Source organism: Diadema antillarum, unplaced genomic scaffold, assembly GCF_040938485.1.
Source record: "Diadema antillarum isolate AM-2024a unplaced genomic scaffold, OU_Dant_1.0 seq00000577_RagTag, whole genome shotgun sequence".
Lineage (NCBI taxonomy): Eukaryota > Metazoa > Echinodermata > Echinoidea > Diadematoida > Diadematidae > Diadema > Diadema antillarum.
This window is the reverse complement of record NW_027271512.1, coordinates 106,648-127,911: the sequence shown is the minus strand read 5'-3', so window position 1 is coordinate 127,911 and position 21,264 is coordinate 106,648. Positions and strand designations below refer to the sequence as shown.

The 21,264-nt window shown below is 40.6% G+C and overlaps 1 protein-coding gene across 1 annotated transcript; it reads right to left on the bottom strand.

The window, feature by feature from the left end:
* Positions 1–250: 250 nt before the first annotated feature.
* On the bottom strand, positions 251–19,850 carry LOC139735429 (EARP and GARP complex-interacting protein 1-like). Its single transcript, XM_071646183.1, has 9 exons — positions 19,792–19,850; positions 15,755–15,838; positions 12,792–12,924; positions 11,934–12,099; positions 9,681–9,780; positions 6,309–6,445; positions 5,582–5,749; positions 2,163–2,348; positions 251–1,256 (listed from the first exon to the last, which is right to left on the bottom strand). The coding sequence occupies exons 1-9, from the start codon at positions 19,831–19,833 to the stop codon at positions 1,082–1,084; spliced, it is 1,191 nt and encodes a 396-aa protein (XP_071502284.1). The 5' UTR covers positions 19,834–19,850; the 3' UTR covers positions 251–1,081.
* Positions 19,851–21,264: the final 1,414 nt, after the last annotated feature.

The following is a 21,264-nucleotide window of genomic DNA, read 5'->3' as shown; positions in this document are numbered from 1 at the left end:
AATCTATATATTAGTTTGGGAAGTTCCCTTTTTGAGGAGTTATGTACAAAAAACCAACATAAAAAAAATCAAATTTTCTAACAATTGGAGTCCTGAGATGTATGATACAGCAGTTGGATGTTGTCTACAGTGGGAGTTTGTCATAGCAAGGTTCAATATAGCGAGATCCTTGAAATAACAAGGTAATTTTCCAAGTTCCATTCCTTTTATATCCTATTGCTTGATATTCATACCAAGATACCCTCACACATTGAAAGTTTCACAGCCAAAGCTCTGTCATAAACTTCACATTACAGCAAAGCTTGCAATTTTCTCTACATCTTTGCTGTACTGCATTTCTCATATAAATGCTTCTATAAGAAGTTACATGACTTTACAAGAAGGGAATGTGTTTCCAAAGCACTCATGCGTTGCGGTTTCAAAATAATGTGGCACACATGGGGTTTACACCATGGCACACAAAGGGTTAACCACATTTGTTTTTTTTTTAAGTATGAATGGGGCTGTCACGCCCTTTGAACCCCACTGCATGCTTATTCACCCACTCTTCACATGGAAAACTTTGACAGATACTGCATTAACGTTAAATCATAAATATTTCTCTATAAGTTACAGATATTTGAAATATAATTAACTTTTGAAAAGTATTGAAGAATGAAGGATTTCTGTCATAATCTGGTCATCCATACATACAGTAGGTGGTAATGATGTACATGGTCCTACACACATGTGAAACAGTGCAATGATAACCAACTTAAAGTCACATTGATGTGACAAATGAAATGCTGCATGCATACACAACAGACTGCAGTTGTATCAGGCTGGCACAAATTATAGCAAATAGCATCACGGTGGAATGCCTGGAAATTGACATCTGTTTGCGCATTGAGAGTCGCAAGTCCGCACATCTCCGATACAGTCTTTTGCGGATCGCTGATCAATAGACTGCATTCGTATCAGGCTGGCACAAATTATAGCACTAGCATCACAGTAAAATGCTTGGGAATGGACATCCATTTGTGCATTGACGGTCACAAGTCTACAAGACTTGGATACAGTCTTTCGCTGATCACGGGTCTTGCTACAAGAGGATTTTGTACTTCTCCGCCCGCGGGACTCTGTTGATGACGAGCCGCCCATCGTAGCTGAGGGAGGCAAACAACCATGGATCCGCCGTTGACCATTCCGCGGCGTACACGCTATCTTCGTGCTCCTCGTAAGTGGCAATGACGCCATCCTTCATGGGTTCCTTTGGTCTGCCAATGGGTGTAACAAAGAAAAAACAACAACACACACACACCAGAGATATTAGATTTTCTGCATATTGCAGGTGAAACTAATAATAATAAAGGCTTAATTTTATGTTGTTAAGTTCAAGGTGAAACTAATAAAGACCTAATTTCATGTTGTCAGTTCAAAAATGTTCTTCTATGATACATCACAGGTAGCATTTAGTGCAAACTTTGACACTGCAGTTGTTGTAGTTGATTGAAAATTATTCACACACAGTGCATCTTCATCAGCTTGAGCAATATAATGCGTTTGTTGGGTAGGAGCTTTTGTTGTTGTTTTGGGGGAGGGTTTGTTGTTATTTTGTTGTTGTTTTTTTTAATTCAGAGGAAATGACTCTAAAGAATGTAAATGTCATTAGATATAAATATCATTCTTCGGCCCAAGCAACAAGAAAATCCAACTTTTCAATACAAAGCTGGGGTTAGGCTGGGCTCAACATGATGGTAGAAAATGTGATAGATTATCTGGAAACAAGTCTGAAGCTCCAGCTGAATACCACTTTATATGCATCATTTCCATGTGTCCTAAACAGAAATTGAAATAAATATCCTGCAGTTACCTATTTCAATTTTGTTTCTTCCCTAAGATGACGTCTACACACAGTTTTTACTTGGTACTAATGACTCGTTCAACCACTGTATCATCCATTGCACATTTAAGCAGTAAAGATAACATTCCTCAGCAAAGAAATTAGTATTGTCCCATTAAAGTGGTGTTTCCCTTGATCTGTACACTGATTAAACGATGGACACTGCATTTCAGAAGTTTCACATTATTGATCTAGAATTCTCACCCCAAAAGAGAAGTGTATCTTATCAACATCAAAAAAGAGAGAAACAGAATGAGATTCAAAAGAAAGCACTTCCCACCTGTGTTTCTCCTCGTCATCATCCCTATCATCATCATCTTCGTCATCGTCCTCTACATCCTCCTCGTCCATGTGGCCAAACGGCTCCGAGGATATCGATGCAGCGTTGGTGAGAATGACGCGACTGTCACTGCTGGAGCTCAGCACCAGCTGGTCATGGAACTGGTTATACCTCACACTCCATACCCTGTGTGATTCAGAGGGGGAAGATTGAATGGTACAGCTCTGACAGCACATCACTATACCAACAATAACATTGAGCTGTAACAAAGATAGTTACTACTGTAGGTACATATTGCAAATCTACAACTATACTAATTCCATGTGGCAACAGAAAAGACATACTAGTAATCATCAACAAACACTATTTGTTGTTGACTGGTCTACATTCATTTGTCAATCTAAATGTGAATGTAAATACTTTGTGCAAATATGTAGAGGTGAAACCTACTACCGCACTTTTATTGACACCATGAACACCATCCCAAGCCATCAGCACTACAACAATCCCACAAAAGAACACCATTACCATACCACAACTAACCCCCACACCACCATCAAAACCATCACTACACCATTACTACTCACACATGTTCTTCTTCTTCTGGTTAACTCTTAACGTGCCATGGTCGCCGAACGGCGACCTTAGTGCTGACGTGCCATGGTTGCCGATCGGCGACTAAGAAGAGCGAGAAAAGCATTGATCATTTACGTTCTTGTGGTACCGTAATGTGTTACACCAAGAAACTGCCAATGATATGTAGTGGTAGCTGATTAGCATAGCCATCGTTTCCACTGAAAATATAAGCACGCTTACATTGGAAAATTTGGAGTAAATACATGATTTTGCAGCTATGTGTATTTTTTTCACGTCGGGAAAATGCGCAGCGAGCGCATCCTCTGCGAGATGTGTATGGATCAAAAGTCTCATTGGTAAACCACACGTGTGTATGCTATTGAATCTGCGTGTATTGTCTATGCGGTTCCAGTCGCATTGTTCCGCTTGGATGCTGTCCTGCGGGAAGCTGCTTTGATTTTGTCCCTCAAAGAGGGTCAGCTTTCGTTTGTCGGTCAAGTCTTTCATCCTTTTGTTTTGGTGAACTTCACTAATCGTCCCCATGCACGCTAGCATAGGAATTGCGCATGGACAAAGACCTGCCGATTTCAATACAGTACCCCCCCCCCGCCGCCCGTGGTCTGCTTAGACAAAAGAACGATTAGTAGGCTCTTCCTTCTCAAGTGGACAAAGGACACTCTTCCAGGGCCCGGGACAATTACTTTAGTTTCAAATACAAGATCTGGGACTAAAGGACTCAGATTTGGGAATGAATTACTGAGGCAGAAAGAAAAATTGCTAAGACAAAATAAACTGCTAGTATCTTTGGAATCATACAATTCTAGAAGGCAATTTTGTTATCATTTGAAAGAGGAGATGTTGCTTCAAAACTTTCTCACAGAGTCAAGGGAGCGTTCTTTTGAAGAAACAACACGACTGACTCGTTTTTTCCATACTACACAAACATTTCTAATAATTTTTTTGATGTATCAATTATTTCTGCAATATTTCAGGTTCAGATAGATATTATGGCAAATTGACTACATGACACTAAAGAACAAACATTTCTTGATATATGTTGTGTAGAACCCAATTCAAAACAGTCAATACTTTCAGAGATATGGCGGTTTTAAATTTCATTGTCAGTCCAGTTTCGAAACGTTCTGGCGTTAGGTAAAAACCTCTGGCACGTTAGGGGTTTTGGGCCTGGCACATTAAGAGTTAAGTCTGCCTCTTTCCTTCTTCCTGTACACTACAGTACATTACTACCACTACCCACATGACAATTACTGTAATTACCATCACTGATACAACTGCTATTGCTTCAACTACCATGAAAAACTAGAAATATCACTTAAGGTGATTAATACCCCCGCCCCGTGACGACAGTCTTACCCAAGGAACGATCTTTCCTTGATCTTCTGCCATTTAAATGCCGTTACCATGGCAACGCAGCTTCCGACACGTCCGAAAAATATGTCTTGCACATCTTCCCACCAAGACTATTGTGTGTGCCACATTTCATAAGCTTTTGTCAAAAACTGAGGAAGTAGTTCAATCCACAAGATCTTTCCTTGATCTTCCACCATTAATATGCCGTTACCATGGCAACGCAGCTTCCGACACGTCCAAAAAATATGTCTTGCACATCTTCCCACCAAGACCAATGTGTGTGCCATATTTCATGAGCTTCAGTCGAATACAGAGGAAGTAGTTCAATCCGCAAGATCTTTCCTTGATCTTCTGCCATTTATATGCCGTTACCATGGCAACGCAGCTTCCGACATGTCTGAAAAATATGTCTTCCACATCTTCCCACCAAGATCAAGGTGTGTGCCACATTTCATAAGCTTTGGTCAAAAAACTGAGGAAGTAGTTAAATCCGCAAGATCTTTCCTTGATCTTCTGCCATTAATATGCCGTTACCATGGCAACGTACTTTCGGGTACTGTCAAAAAATGCGTCTTGCACATCTACAACCAAAGGCACACATCTGTACCAAGTTTCATGGAAATTGGGCAAAAACTGAGGAAGTAGTTTGCAACACAAAATTTTCCATCATTTTGGCTCATAATATGTGAGCTGTTACCATGGCAACATACTTTTTGTCACTGTCAAGAAATGTGTCATGCTGACCTATATCCTAAGACAAATATTCAATATGAATTCCATGAGAATTGGAAGAACACTGATGAAGCAGTTTTGCCATGAAGCATTTTGCCCTATATTTTACCAATAACATGCCGTTACCATGGCAACGCACTTTTTGCCACTGCGGAAATATGTGTCTTGCACATTAACATATTCAGATGAACATCTGTACCTAATTTCATAAAAATTGATCAAAAACTGTGGGAGGAGTTCGCGACGCAAGATTTGTACCCATTTTTGCCCATAATATGCCGTTACCATGGCAACGTACTTTTGGGTACTGTCAAAAAATACGTCTTGCACATCTACAACCCAAGGCACACATCTGTGCCAAGTTTTATGGGAATCGGTTGAAAACTGAGGAAGTAGTTCGCGACGCAAGATTTGCAACGGACCGACCGCCCGACCGCCCGACCGCCCGACCGCCCGACCGCCCGACCGCCCGACCGCCCGACCGCCCGACCGCCCGACCGCCCGCCCGACCGACCGCCCGACCGACCGTCCGCTGATTCCTATATACCCCCTTCAAACTTCGTTTGGCGGGGGTATAAAAAAAAAAAAAATCATTATCACACCACTGTGACCATTCTGACCATCAAAACCATCACTACTGCTACCTCTACCATGCACCACAAACATCACCATCTTCGTTGCTAGCTAGCAGTATACCATCAACAGCAGCAGCAGTGAGCGGCAATGAACGTATGACTAACCAGTGGGAATGGTCGCTCTGCATCATGACCGGCGCCTCTGTGTTCCTGACGTCCCAGAATTTCACTTTGCAGTCATCGCCGCACGTTGCCATGTAGTACTGTTTGTTTGGGTTGAAGTCCAGTTCCCTCACTAGTTGGCTGTGTGCATTTTCTATGATGAATACTTGTCTATCAGCAAACAAGTAAGCACAAAAATAGGAGTATACAAATGATAAGATCAACCATAGGTAGACTACAACAGTAGGGCCTACTGTATATGCCATATGTTCCACAGTGTTTTTATTTCCGCAAATTTAGCAAGTCGGGTGCTATTTGCAAATTCAACAACTTGATTAATGTTGTTTTGACGGACATGTCAATTACTTGATCAATAAAAAGTTTCAAAAGAGAGAAAAAAATTCAACAACACACGAAAATACTCTGATCTCTGATCCGGACACAAACGTGACATGCAAGCGCACTTTTCTCTGTTGATTACTGTATTGTATGACAGCGAACTGCTACCAAAATTATCGGTAAATCCAGATTCTCTAAAAAATTAGACTCGCTAAATATATGGCATATACAGTATGTTTTATACTATGACCATAATAAAGAGCATTTCACAAAATATTTTAGCCATTTAACTAAATGGGCATTTGGGTAAGTGTCCTATACATTTAACAGGCAAGTATCCATTCACTTTACTTAAGCACCCTGTCTCCTTATTATGTATATGTATACTTACTGCATGGATCGGAGGTCCCAGCCACGAACAGTGGAGTCACTGGCTGTTGCTACCTGTGAGTTGTTGTGGTGGGGATTCCATCGCAGGGAGGTAAACTTGGGATGACCTTTGCCCTCCAGAGTTGCTGAGCTGGTCATCTGAAGAAAATCATTGAACATGGAACAGCACATTAAAAAATTTGAAGTAAAGAAAATATAGAGTATATAAAATAGAATATATTGTATGTGACCCTGCATCACAAAACCACCAAAAAGTCGCCAGGCATGGATTTTCAGTTAAATGCAGATTCTGAAAGAGCAGACTTTAAGCTTTAAAAGGATTAATTACTCAACACTAATTGACTTTCCTATCCTCCTATCTAACTAATGAAAAGAAAGTCACACTCTGGAAGGTGTTTACTGAGAGAAGAGGCTTTGAAGTGTAGGGTCTATTCAAGTACTTAATCTCACCAAGCTGTGCTCTGTGCAATGAATGGAACAAGAAGCAGGATGTAAAACTCAATAGCAACCACAATGAAGGGATTATGAGATTACACTGGAATTTAGCACACTCTAAGCACATTCTATTCATGACTAATACAAACTTGCACAGCAGTAGAATCAGCTTTTCAAAAGTTACTAGAGCTTAAAGCGATGAGTATGTGAAGGGTTTTTATGAAATGAAAAGGGTTCTCTAAGACATATTTTATTACACTATTTCACAAAAAAAAAAAAAAAATGTTCTAGAAATAGTGCAAATAAACATAATTCCCAGTCATTTTATGATCCCAAACTTCAGGAATATGTATAAGAAGAATTGCTCTTTCAGAAAATATATAAAACTAAAGATTGACTAGGTTGACCTATTTCAACTACTTTGAGTCCTCATGGAAAATCAGGTCATGCAACTTTTTGTTGGTTTTGTGATACACGGTCACATATGGAATACTTAAATATAGAAAACAAAACCACAAACAAAACAGCTGAATTTCTGTCAAAAGGGTGAAAACAGTGAGAGCTGATATGGTACAACCAAATAAATGAAAAAGTTGGTGTTTGTTTGTGTTTTCTGTTCCAAGAAGTGCTTTGTTGGTACAATTTGCTTGAACTCGACCACACAGACTGCTATAATCAATTGAGCTACAACACTCACACAATATGAATTAAGTTGAGACCTATAGTCATGAAGATCTCTCCACTTACTGGAAAACTGACTGTTAATGTCTTATTTTGAGAGCAAATTCTTGTTTGAGTGTGCACATTGTGTAGGCAGAGATTAGCATATTTGATACATCTAACTTTCAAGGCATAACGGACACTAGAGGATTAAAACCCTAAGCTGCTCATTTTACATATCATTTGGTGATGCCATCGCTGGAATAGAAGACTACATTATTTACAACAGCTTGTGACATCAGGCAAGGACATTATGTTAAGAATTCTCTAATGTTTTCTTTATATTGCTGTCCAGGTGTGATGTCACAAACTGTTGTAGTCTTCTCATCCAGTAATGGTTGTTGTATTATGTCAGATGAACATTCTAATGTCCTAAGGTAGGTTCATACTCGGGCTGTGGTTGGCAAGTCTGACTCATACCCCTTTCCCGCTGAAGAAAATCTTCCCCGGGGGCACCTGGGGGCACCCGGGGAACCCCGCAGTGTGAAAGGTCACTCGGTTGAAATCTAGGGGAAGCCTAGGTGAAACACCGATGAAATTTGGGGCAATTTTTACCTGAGAAGCGTCCTGGGTAAACACCGATAGTTCAACGGGAAATCACCCGGTGGTTCACCGAGAGCGCCCAGCGTGAAAGGTTGTCTCGGTGAAACACCGGGGAAAATATGCAGATTATGTCGAAGGTCATGTTTTGTTTCTGGTCATGCACACGTTTTCAGCTAGCTAGCGCGCACTTGACCTCCCAAATGCACACGTACAGGGTAGTAGCAATTCGTGTTTGTAAACATACACACGACACTACATAGTATGTCGTTTCGTGTGCAATGTGGCGTTCACAGTGCGACGGCATTGTTTTGTATCGTGCTGTGCATTGTATTGTTTAATTAGCACGCCGTGTATACAAAGCTGATATAGGTTTACAGTGTACTTGATCGATTTGATGCTTCCTCCTTCTTCGTCTTCCTCTAGTGTCTAGCTCTTAACTCTTCCAGTAAAGTCTGATACAGTCCGCCTCTTGCTTGATTTTTTCGTATTTTGTGCTTTTCTCGTCAAGTGCTTGGTTTACAGTATGCAGGAGAAAACCGTTGACGTTTTGTGCTGTTGAAATTTGAGGGAGTTTTGCAAATGGCTGGAGTGTGGACCAAAGACGAAGAGAGACTGTTACTTCAATTACGTAGCGAGGCAGCAGTGAACGAAGAACTGAGAGGGACGTTGGCTGACGCTGCCGCGTACGAGTCCCTCCTCCGAAAACTTGCTGAACATGGGATCGAAAAAACCAGATCGCAGATGCACAACAAACTCAAGTACAAATGTACATAAGATCACCCACGTTGCGAGCAGAAAACCCGTCTAGGGGAAAGTTTCACCGAGAGCAGTGTGAAACGAAGGCACTGAAACTTTCACCGAGACGGGCAGCGGGAAAGGGGTATCAGTCTCAGTCTGACAAGCAAGGTTTTAGTGAGTCATGATATGGTATCTTTAATGCGCAAGTGACTAATATTCAAATTCATGAAATTCTTCCGTCGAGATGCTTTCATTGCAACTGATTGAAAAATTGCCCTGCATCGAAATAAATAAAAATAATAAGCACTGAATTGATCAGTATTTAGTAGTAGCCATGATAAAAAATTCAGTGCTTATTTACGTCGATGCAGGGCAATTTGTCAATCAGTTGCAATGAAAGCATCTCGACGGAAGAATTTCATGAATTTGAATAATTACGCAGTACCCGCTGCATGCTATAAGGATTAGAACCAACACTTGCTGTCGGGTGAAAGCTCGGTGGTCTAGTGGAGATGACGCCTGTCCGGTGATCAGGAGGTCGTGGGTTCTAATCCCGCTCGAGTATGTACGCCTATGATTTGATCAATTCAGTGCATATTTACGTCGATGCAGGGCAATTTGTCAATCAGTTGCAAAGTGACTAATAGTTTCAAGCTTATATCAATGAATATGCCGCAATGGTGGAAAAAAAACTTCAAAAACTCAAAACTTTTTAACTGCTTTTCAATTTTCCTCAAACTTCAATGATGTGTTCTACTGATATTGCTGCATTCACTCATTTGGGTTTTATTCTCCCTTTAACCCAATATCATTTTGCACACCAGAACCAACATGGCGCCTTTACGTATGCAGCGAGCAGTTACTAATACATGCCAATAGGGCACTTTGGCACATGTCTGTAACAGCCAAGCATCAAGTCTGTCACAATAATGCTCACTCTTGCACTGGTTCCACTGGCCTCCAGGTCCCACATCAGGATCTTGTTCTCTGTGAGAGACAGGATCTTGCTCCCATCTCCCTGGGGCTCCCACTGTACACTGTGTGCACATCACAAAACAAATATACCAGAGAATGGAGTTCAGTCCAGAACAATGACATGACCAACTCCCATTCCTATGCATTTCAAGTGAAATATCAAATATAGCATAGTAAATAAATGTATCTTACTTTTATGATCATAAACCTGAAAGTGTATTGGCAACAACATATCAATAATATCTTCTATCTATCTACCCAACTCATTATGCACATTCTAATGAAGATGATCAAGGGTGAGTGCGGTGTGTTCCAAAAAAAGAGAAAACTAGAGAGGGGCCGTCAAAGGCGGCAGACCCACGCCTTGTACAAAGTCGGGGTAAACATAATGTGCATTCGGTCATCTACCAGAATTCGGTCACTTAATTGCCAGTGTGCTTTATCACCAGCCAGTGAGTTCTACCAAAGATCGTACACTGAAGTGTACGATCTTTGGGTCTACAGTCACATCACACACAAATCACATCATTTCACATACGGTAACACTCATTCACAGCAGGAAAGTCCTTTAGTCTCCTCCAAAAATCCATCGAAAATCCCAAATACCACCGTCAAAAGTGCAGAATCAGAACTTTTCCAAGCGCGCGCGAATTAAGTCCAGTTTTAAGAGTATATTGTCTACGCGACGGGTCGCCGAAAAAGCGCTAAAAATTGAGAAATACGCCGTTTTCTTGCGGGATATTTTGCTCATAGCAAGCCGAGAGTGTGATGATATCAAAGGTCGTATGAGTGTACGATCTTTGATGGTATCCACAAAAGCGCAAAAGAAAAACAAAATTTACGTACTCCCTAGGCAATTACCCCTATGATTAGTGTCTACGGAAATTATTCAATGCAAGGGTTGAATGCAAATGTCTACTGCACCAGTATTCGGTCACCAACGAGCGCCGCAACGTCCCCGATGCAATTTTGCACCAACAGTGTACAGCGCGATGCATTTTCAGTGGCCTTGCACACGCATTGACATTGAGCGCGCATATCGTGCAGTGTAACTGACCAAGCAAATGCTCCTCCAACGAAAAAAACAATCAATGTTAATTTGAAAAATCATCAAAATACGGGCCAGTTTGTGACGACGGAGAACGAACTTTCATAAATCTAGAAGGACATAGTCCCTCAAATAGGCCTTAACGTAAATTTCGGAATTCTTACGAACATTTGAGCAGCGAAGTCGGATCGTTTGGGAGTTTATGTGTTCGTATGGTAGCGGAAAATCGCAAAGTGAGAAACGGGAAATTTTCGGAGTGGTCACTATATCATGGGGTCAAAACTTCAAGGTCACACAGAATTTGCAAGGGTCAACCGATTATCACCAAAATCTAATCGATTCTTTCCTGCCATTATCCAAACATCCCCTGAACATTTCGTGCAAATCCGTTTACCCGTTCTCTTGTTATCTTGTACACAAACAAACAAACAAACAAACAAACAAACATACGGAACCCTTTACATAACCCCCTGCCGATTTTCATCGGCGTGGGTAAATATGTGACTGCAGTGGACCACTTATAGAGAGAATGAGGCATATATCCCTAATGAGTAATTTGTGTTTATAGGGGCAGTTGCAACTGCACAAGATTAACAAAATTGCCAGTGACATTGTTGCAGAGGGAAAAAAGTGAGAAATCTGTGTAAGTAAATAAATCATACATGTTGTATAAAAGGGCATCTAGGGATACCTCTGTACTGGTGAAAAACCATCTTGGTCACATGACACAAACAGCTCTGGCACAGCACTCCTCACCCAATGGGCAGAAATCAAATATTCTCATGTTCATAAAGAATTCAACTTCTACTACCATGGACAATACACATTAACATTATGCTTTCATACTGAGAAAACATGACATCAGAAACATGCTATGATGTCACAGTGATAAAACCACAAATGGAATCTTATGCAAACAACAACAACAAGGTTACATGACCAAGGCAATCCATGTCATTTCAAGACAGAGATCAGAATCAATGACTATGTAGTATTTGAATAACCCTGACTCTCTTAACCAATATTATCACTCAGATATTTGTTGATCTGTTGTTTATATGATTTCTGAATTTCTTTTGAGATAACTTTTTTCCCACAGGTGCATTTCCCTTTTAGGAAGTACGGACACAAACACATCCACACACTCATACTTATATGCACACCAACCTCATGATGTTGCCATAATCACTGTTGTCTAGGCGACACATCACCTCTAGATTCCTGGCACTGGATGAAGAGTCGTCATGGAGACCAACATCCTGTGTGTCAAGTTCATCCTCCTCAGCTGGTAGCCGCCAGATGGCTGCTTGCCCTTGCAGTTTGTTATCTACAACTTAAATAATGATGAGGCAAAACAGGGGGAAAATTCATATTACTTGAAATTTACTTGACCTAAGTCAAAGGTTTGAATCTGGATATAACAGACAATCAACATCTTTGAAGGACTGAACATAAATATTTGATCACTGAGGCCTCTGAGATGAAAAATATACATTGTAGGCATAAACCAACTGTGATATTGTACAGAGCAGTGCTCAAATGGTTTTCAAAGGAATAAAACAAAGAGATCAAGAGTCACAAGACTAAAGGCAACAGAGTGGTCTATGTACTTTACGTACTTGACATGATCCTCTTCCCCCTCCCCATGCAAACTGCCAGCAAATAAAAGACAAGCATTGAGAGTACAGAATATCTTTCAATGTCATTCCCACAGATTTATTTATAACAAATCATTATATTTGAGACATATATACATTACCGGTACCCTAAATAAAGAACTGTCCCTAAATTTAGCTTCACTGTCAATCCTACAACTACAACACAGTATAGCTAGTGTATGAACCTAGAAAGAAAGAATTTTAAACAAATAAACTGTATTAGCACAAAATAAGGACTTGGCCATACAGACAATCCTTCCAGCATGCAATGATCTCGTGGAATAAAATATAAAATTTTATAGCAATTAGTGGCTAGTTGATAATAAGGAGATTTGATCCATTGTTACATCAATAATTTGATGCATACTTTTATTGAAGCAGGTTGCTGCAACATCCTTCTCTGCAGGACTGGAGCTGATGTTCCATATCTCCCCATCCTTGTGCAGGAACACTGTCTTGTTCAGGGTGTTATTATCTTCATCGAAATCTAAGACATGCACCTGGAACACAGGGTTTAAAAGAGCACGGAGATCTTGAGTACCGTAAACTGGGGGGACATTGGACAGGCGGGTGACTTTGGACAGTTCAGAAAAAAAAGATTGTTTCACTTACATTTGTTTTGCTGTTGGTTTTTCTGAAAATATTTTTGTAGGTTACGAAAGGGGGATATGTGAATATTTGAATGACTGCACTTCTCTTGCATATTGCATTACCTTATATGTTTTTGGGGCATTTCTTTGCAGGGTCCATGGAATGCTTGAATTTTGTGGCCGTCGAACTTTTGGTACTCTGGGAATATAGAACTATGGAAGCTCAAGCCTATTTGTTGGATAGTGAACATGAAGTGGTCATGAACCCACCTGTATACGCAGGATACCTGACCACCCTTACAAATTTCAAAATAGGTCATGTCCAATTTCACCCCTGGATTTGGGGTCACTTACGGGGTGACTTTGGACACCACAAAAGTATCCAAATGTACGACGGCTATGCAATGTTTTTTCTTTCTTTTACAGATGAAATAGTTAGTTATCATGGGGAGATCATGTAAAAGATGATCTAGGTCAAGAGACTATAGAAACTCTTCAGAAGAAAGCATGAAAGATGCTGTGAAAGCTTGCAAAAATGGAATGTCGATCAGGAAAGCATGCGCAGAATTTAACGTTAAAAGAGGGACTTTGTGTAACAGACTGAACAATTGGCACACAGGCACACAAGATTTCCAGTAGACATTGGTTTTCATTTTGTGAACCTAGGTCCAAGAATTTGAGCAAATATTTCCTGTATTTTGTTTTACTTTTGTGATTCCTAGGGCGAGGAAAACCTTGTATTTCCAGTAGACATTGGTTTTAGATTTGTGATAACTAGGGCCAATAAAAACCTTGTGTTTCTAGTAGACAAAATTTTGTTCTTTCTTTCCAAAGGCATTTAAAAAAAAATGAAAGTGTGTTATTTTGCAAACATTTCAAACTGACCTAAAGTTACAATGAACAACATTCAAAGAAAATTACGAAGTTTTCTTGTAGAACTACATACCCCGGTACTTGAATCTGGCCAACCTCATGTGTACATGTATTTCTTGGGGTAAAACCCCAAATTATTCTTTAAAATGACATGAAAATGATTCATGACCCATTTAAATAGTAGTTTACCTTATTAACATCTGTAGAATTTGACAACTCAATGATGGTACATGTACATTGTACAATACCTCACTATTCCATGTGATCAAAGTTGCTTACTATCGTACATTGTAATTGCAAGAAAATTCATGCAATGCCTTGTTTAAGTAGCATCCCTTTTCATTTTTGTTCTAAACTATAATAAATATTCTGGTTTTTTGAAAATTCAGATTTTCAAATGTAGGGGTACCAGTAATTCTAGTATTAGTATATTGAAAAAATTGTGCAAGCAAATATCTGTGAATGCCTCTTTAAACTGAAATTCTTCACATGTTCATTACTACAGAATTTTGCTTCTTAGTAACCACCATACACAATGTATAATTCGTTAATGTGTATTTTGTAAATCATATTTGCTGGCTGTTATGAAACATTTCAACATATTAGAGTTGTTAAAACTTTCTTAAAAACTTGTTAGTAGTCAAAACTACCCCCATAGGGAGTTTATCCTTGGACACTCAACAATCCTGCAGGGTATATTGACAAGGTGTCTATAGCTGTCCAAAGTTGCCCCGAACCCTGGGGGCACTTTGGACGAACTTTGACCAAAAAAAATTAACATAAAATAGGATAAACTGAAGAAGTCTCTATATGGCATGATATCCTCTTTATTAGTACTTGTTAACCCCCACATTAACCCCAGAATTCCTTTGTTCTTAATGAAGATATCAATAAAAATAGTTCAAATTTGTCCAAAGCCACCCCGGTTTACGGTACTGGGTCTGTTAAATCCAATGCATCATTTAAACATTGAATCTAATTTTCTGGAGGTGGAGGATAAATCTTAGCGTGATTAGAGAACATCTTACAAGGTTGGCATTCCACACTAGACTCCATTTCCAAATATGGTGAACAAGTAGGTATACCGTATGGGAATGACTGCATTTGTCTTTCTTCATGACATGTAGCATCATATCACTGACATCATTAAAAATGAGGTATTGAAGGGTTTCTCAAACAGTTTGTGATTTACTTTGTGCTTGCAATGAATTTAAAACATAAAATAAAATAAACTAGCATTGTAAATCATCAACAACTTAATAATAAGATGGAATGGTCTTCAGTTACAAGCCAGTATACATGTACATACATAGCAAACACAATAAGTACTAGAAGAACATTGTTTTCATATACCCATTACAGTAATTCATTCATTTAGTCAAGTTCATAATTGGTTGAACTATAAACTGTAATATTTCACAATGTTTCAACTGCACTATCTTCTAAAAGTTATTCTATGCTTATCACATTGTATTGTTAATCAAAGAATATTCAGCATGAAATGAAATAAGCAAGGACCTTTTATTATCTTGAAATTTCCATGTTTCATTAGACCACTTACACATCTAACTATATTCCACTACACAATGCACTCAAGGTGTCTTTGAATACAAGCATTATACCTACATGTAGTTAGCATTGTACAGACATCACGGCTGAATCAAGAATACTGCTTTATAAGAACAATATTATGGTAACATTTGAATGAGATGTCACTTCAATGGGACACACTTGTCTTCAGATATTCATACAAAATAGAAGCTTTGCATGTACCGCTACCGTACCAATTTCATTAGTGCACAGACAAAAACATTTCCAATTGTCCATCTGACATCTTGTTTGATGTCCAATAAAAGAAGATGATTACCTGGTTATCATACTTGAGTGACTGTGTGCCAACGAGGAACCTGATTGCATCAGTCTCCGCCACCTGAGGTGTTAAGCTCCTTGCCTAGTGGAGAATCAATGCAGTGTACAATTTTTACCCGTGTCATTATTTTCAAGATCTACTTCAAAACAAAATCAAACTTAACCATGCTGCAATTGTCATGCTAAGAAAAACTTTTGGCAGTAGTCATTCAGCTGTCTGAAAATGGACCTTCTTAAAGCCCAAACAAAGTTCTGGTACGACTGCAAAAGTTGTCAAATTTCGCTCCCAAATGTGAACGTATGCTTAGGAAATGTGCAGGATAACGATGTTATAACAAGATATTCGATGGGTAATGACGAAAATGCGAAATATTAACCAAAAAGGTTCAGTCAACCCTACTTACCCGAACGGGGTCAGGCTAAACTCGGACTCGAGGATAACTCGGCTTCGCTTTGAAGACGGCCGGATGAGTTGTAATGGTTGTCCCTCTGTGTACAGTGTTGTCCTATGGGAGCGCCCTGTATAAACTAGCGCTTCGTGTTCTGGCTACTCGCAGTAATGGTCCGAGTTGTTACAACGCGCGCATCAAAAACCTCTTTTGCGCGCATGCAAAATTAGTGTGCGCCTATCAAGCACCTCTAAAACAATCAAAGGCGCTTGATACACAACAACAAAAACTCCAAAGACCGTGCGTCTCAGCAACTGAGGACCGCGCGCTGTCATTTTTGTTTTGTTTTGTACAGGATTTACGTAATACGTTAGCACGCACTTTCCTGTCCATTCAGTTAGGCCTCATTTGGTATTATGCAGTGGCCAGTAGAATGTGGCGATCACGAACTGCGTGTGAATTGTCTGAAGTAGGGTCGAATTTTTCCCGAGACCAAGTTAGTCTGGAGCCTTCTGGAATAAAAGTCGGTTTTCCTACTATTATTATTTTTCTCAAAATACTCCAAACCGACTCATCATTCTGGCAAACCGCGTCAGCCAGGTAAGTTTCTTAGTGGACTCTTTCGATATATTGCAAGTAAAAATGAAATGGTGCTAGACGGGTTCTCCAGCACTTACCGAAACTTAGTTTTCACTTTAATATGCAGTGAATTAGTTACAAGCAGCTCTATCTGGTCAATTATCTCACATATCCATGGCTGTCAATGGTATTTAAATAGGATTTGCAAAGCCTATAACCAAATAGCCCTTTATCAAGTATGGTATGGAGGAATTAAAGTTTACCTTCAATTTCTTCATTAACTGTGAAATAACTTGTATCTGAGAGTCATCCTGCGTTATATACAGTATGTTATGTTGTTTAATTGTACTATTCAAAATTAATCATCAATCATTGTTTTAACAAAATTAGTTATTTCATACCAAACTCCTTGAATTTCAGTCATAACTGCAAAGAAGTCATGCAAAGTCATACAATATTGTGCATGGCTCCAGAAAGTTGTAATTTGTACAACTACAATGTTTTTAGTGCCACCTACACTAATACTAAGCAAATAATCAACGTTGGTGAAGGTGATGGGACAAACTATCACTTCCGAGGCGATCTGGATGTAGCTATCTTTCCGAAGCGCAGCTGAGGAAAGATAGCGTACACATTCAGATCGCCGAGGAAGTGATAGTTTGTCTCATTACCTGAAACTAAAAGTTGATTATTTGCTTTATATTCCACATCTAGGGTCCTAGAAATTCCCATTTTATTCAACATCTGAAACTGTTTCAGCTGTCTTTAGGTATCCTTAGGGCTTAGGCTACGTTTGCGCGTAGATGACAAAACAATGAATTTGCTGCGCGCACCGCGCGGTACTGAAGTGAAAGTGCGTTGCACTGTGTACTATCAAGTGACCTAGTTAACTGATAGTCCACAGTGCAACGCACTTTTATTTCGCGCGTACTCATCTCGCGTTAAGACTGTATGGACTGCCAGAGATCAGCAAAACAAACAGCTGTCTTTATAGATGACAAAACAATGAATTTGCTGCACGCACCGCGCGACACGGAAGAGAAAGTGCATTGCACTGTATACTATCAAGTGACCTAGTTCTTCTCAGGTGATGTGATGGGCAAAACTACGCTTTATCACGTGATCAGCTCTTGACCAATCCTATAGCAAGATTCTTAGTATGTGGAATATAATAATCAATATTACAATGAAGAAGGTAAGACCTACCAAAGACAAATATCTGCAGAAGAAAGGAACAGACTCTGGAACTCCCCAAATGGATAATACTGTACACGCTGAATATTTCGCGAGGTTTTTATTTTCGCGAATTTCGCGAGTCAGGTGCTATTTGCGAAATGAAAGACACGCGTAAATATTGACTCTGATGCCCAATGTGAATGTGACGTACGCATGTACACTTCTCTGTTCAGTACAGGACTCCACGATCGCGAATTTAACCACTCGCGAAATCGTCGGGAATTCCAGATTTGCGAAAATTTAGACTCGCGAAATATATGGTGTATACAGTATAGCGATATCAGTGCAAGGTGTGGAAAAGTTGATGAGAAACCTCAACCCCACCCCCCCCCCCCCCACAAGGCCAGCTGGTGGCCAGGATGACAAAATCCCAAGAGTACTTAAAGAGCTTTCTAGGGAACTGGCTCGAGCACTTACAGCTAGCTGCAAATCATCTTTACTGACAGGATAAGTACTGGCAGACTGGAGAGATGCCTAAAATGATGCCCATTACGACCCAGGGAATTATTGACCAACATTTCTCTCACATGCATAGCCTGCAACTGCAAGATCATTAGCCTGACCAGACCGCTGTGCGAAGCACAGCGGTCTGACATGTGTTAGTGTTTAAACGCTGTAAACGACCGTGACTATTGACGGCAAAATCAAATCAAATGCCTTTTATTTTGTTTGATTTTTAGAGTAAGATAATTTTACCACTCACCTACAGCGTATTTTCCTGATGGTTGAGTTGAATTCGGCGTTTTGTTGGTATCCAGACCTTATTGTTGAATTTTTCGGAGTAGATTGTGCGGTGGCATCTTTTCCTTCGAGAGCTTCACAAAATCAACAAACTACCACGCATGCGGCACCGGAAGTGGTTGCGTTTTACGTACGCCCGTGCCACCGTGCACCCGTGTGTTTTATGTGTTACGTACGTAAAGCTACAGCACTCGTATCCGCGCGTGCTGCGCCGGCAATGATTTGACCTTTTTATGGGTCATCGCGACTACAGTAGCTCATCACTTCCGCCCCGACTAGCTATGTTGTAGTATAGGAGAGTGAATGCCATTCAAATAACACTCAGATGAGGAGTGAAGCAATACGGACGTTTACAGACCTGACTTTAGCCACGGATTTCGGTGAGTTTTTGATGTAATTAAACAAAAAATCGCATACCGATTATTGAATGATTATCATAGATTACGGGGATTCCTTATATAATTTAGTTTTCCACGATTGATAAAGATATTCATGAAGGAAACGCACACCCACCGCTGAAAAATAACAACGTCTGCAAAGGAATAGATGTGCAGCCACTGTCGCTTCACGACAGCGGCTGCGTGTAGTTACATAATACAAGATCATAGATTATGCCTAACCCCGTCGCGGGCGATTTGTCCGTATGGGGTCGCTGCTGCGGTTAAGATTATGCCATGCCCATGCCATGGCCATGGGCATGGATCATGTGAACATTTCTAAAATAAGCCATCATATTTGAACGAAAGTCAAGACACTGGTCGACTTTAGACCCTAAACTTGTATTTAGATCTAGACCTACACTAATTACAGTAGTAGGGGATCTACAGCCTGTGCGGTATACGCCTGTCGACTTATTTACAGTACGACTGCCCGCCCGGCCATCCGGCCAGCCCATACATGGACATGCCCTGTTGCCTGACCGCCTCCACTTGACACTAAATGAAATATGTGGGACTAAATGATTTTTACTCGCAGGTACACTCGCTTGTGAGCAGCTATGAATATCAGATATTATGACCAAAGATGACATGTTCTAAGTCAATATACTGGAAGAATCACTGATAACAAGCGATATGAGCACAAGATTCACCTGAAATTCTAGGCCATAGATGACTGGGGCCTCATCGTCCATCTTTGGTGAATTCTCCCTTATTTACTTCAGAACGCCCCGCTTTCCATACGTACGTCATTCAGAAGTATAAATGCAGTGGTGGTGGTGTGGCCGTGGTGGTACGGTACGCGTATACGGTGGGGGCTCCGTGGGGGGGGGGGGGGGGGGGGGGGGGGGGGAGGGGGGGAGGGGGGGAGGGGGGCGTGCGCGACCAAGGCCGAGGGAGCCGCAGCCTCCTCCCCTTCGAATCCCCAGTCCCTAAACCGGGAAGCGTGTTTTTTTTAGACGGCACAGATTGGGGAAACTAAAAATCTATCGGGGACCCTATCCCTAAACCTAACCCTAATCCTAATCCTAACCCTAACCATCAAACCCTAACCCTAACCCTAACCCCAACCCTAACCCTAACCCTAACCATAACCATAACCAAAAACCCTAACCCAACGTTTTTTCCCATAGGTTTAACACGCGCCATGCCCCAATCTGTGCCGTCTTAAAAAAAAAGGAGGTGTGTGTGTGTGTTTTTTTTTGGGGGGGGGGGGGTGGAGGGGTGGAGGGGGTGGAGGGGTGGAGGGGAGGTAATCATTGCCCTCTGGTCAATCATAGCATGGGTGTACGCAGGAATGTTTTCCGGGGGGGGGGGGATATTTTTCATACTACACGATATTGGGGTGAATACGCAAGCGAGGGACCGCAACGACCGAGCTGGGGGGACGGTGTGGAAGGGGTGGGGATATAAAAGTAGCTGTGATTTAATATTAATATACAGTGAAGTCAGCAATGTAGAAGTAAGAGCACAGAGTGGGAGTGAAAATAGAATGACGTTTCTACTGCTATATTTGAGTAGGGCTCTTGGGATGGATGTAATGAGAAGTATATGACTAATTTTTTGTTTTGTTTTACCCAATGGTAAGTTGAATTTCCAAAGACCATATCCATAAATACATAGGAAAAATGAATCAACGAAACATCTGGAGAGGGTGGGGCATTGAGGTCTGAAGCACCCAATGCTTATATGATATCTTAACAAAAATTAGGCAAAAATAAATCTTTCTGCTAAACAGATAGATAAATGTGCAAAAAGAGTCACACCCTCAAAACTCATGAACTCCGTACAACGGTTCTCCCTAACATTCCCCGGGAGGATGTGCGTGCATGTGTGAGAGGGAGATAAAGAGAAACGGTGGGGGCCGGGCGGGGGTCGAGAGTTAGATTGAGGGGGAGACTGGAGAGCAACCTTCCCTGGCTCCTTACGATCCGTTAAGACGTTCAATTATGCCCACCTAATAAACGTACAATGTTTTCTGTCAACAACAGTTTATTATTACTGTTAACAGGGGGAATGTGATACTGGAAATAAAATTTGATTTGAATTTGAAATCTCAATACAACTTGTACTATATCATGGATAAGCTTGCAATGGTATGAGGGGCAAAGTGAAATAATTATCAT

Excerpts from the sequence above, each read along its gene's own strand:
- LOC139735429 (XM_071646183.1), bottom strand. The coding sequence starts at position 19,833 with ATGGACGATGAGGCCCCAGTCATCTATGGCCTAGAATTTCAG. Across the intron at positions 6,446-9,680 it reads CCAGTGGAACCAGTGCAAGA|ATGACCAGCTCAGCAACTCT; the intron begins GTGAGCATTATT and ends GATTTTCTTCAG. Across the intron at positions 1,257-2,162 it reads GATGACGAGGAGAAACACAG|ACCAAAGGAACCCATGAAGG; the intron begins GTGGGAAGTGCT and ends ACCCATTGGCAG.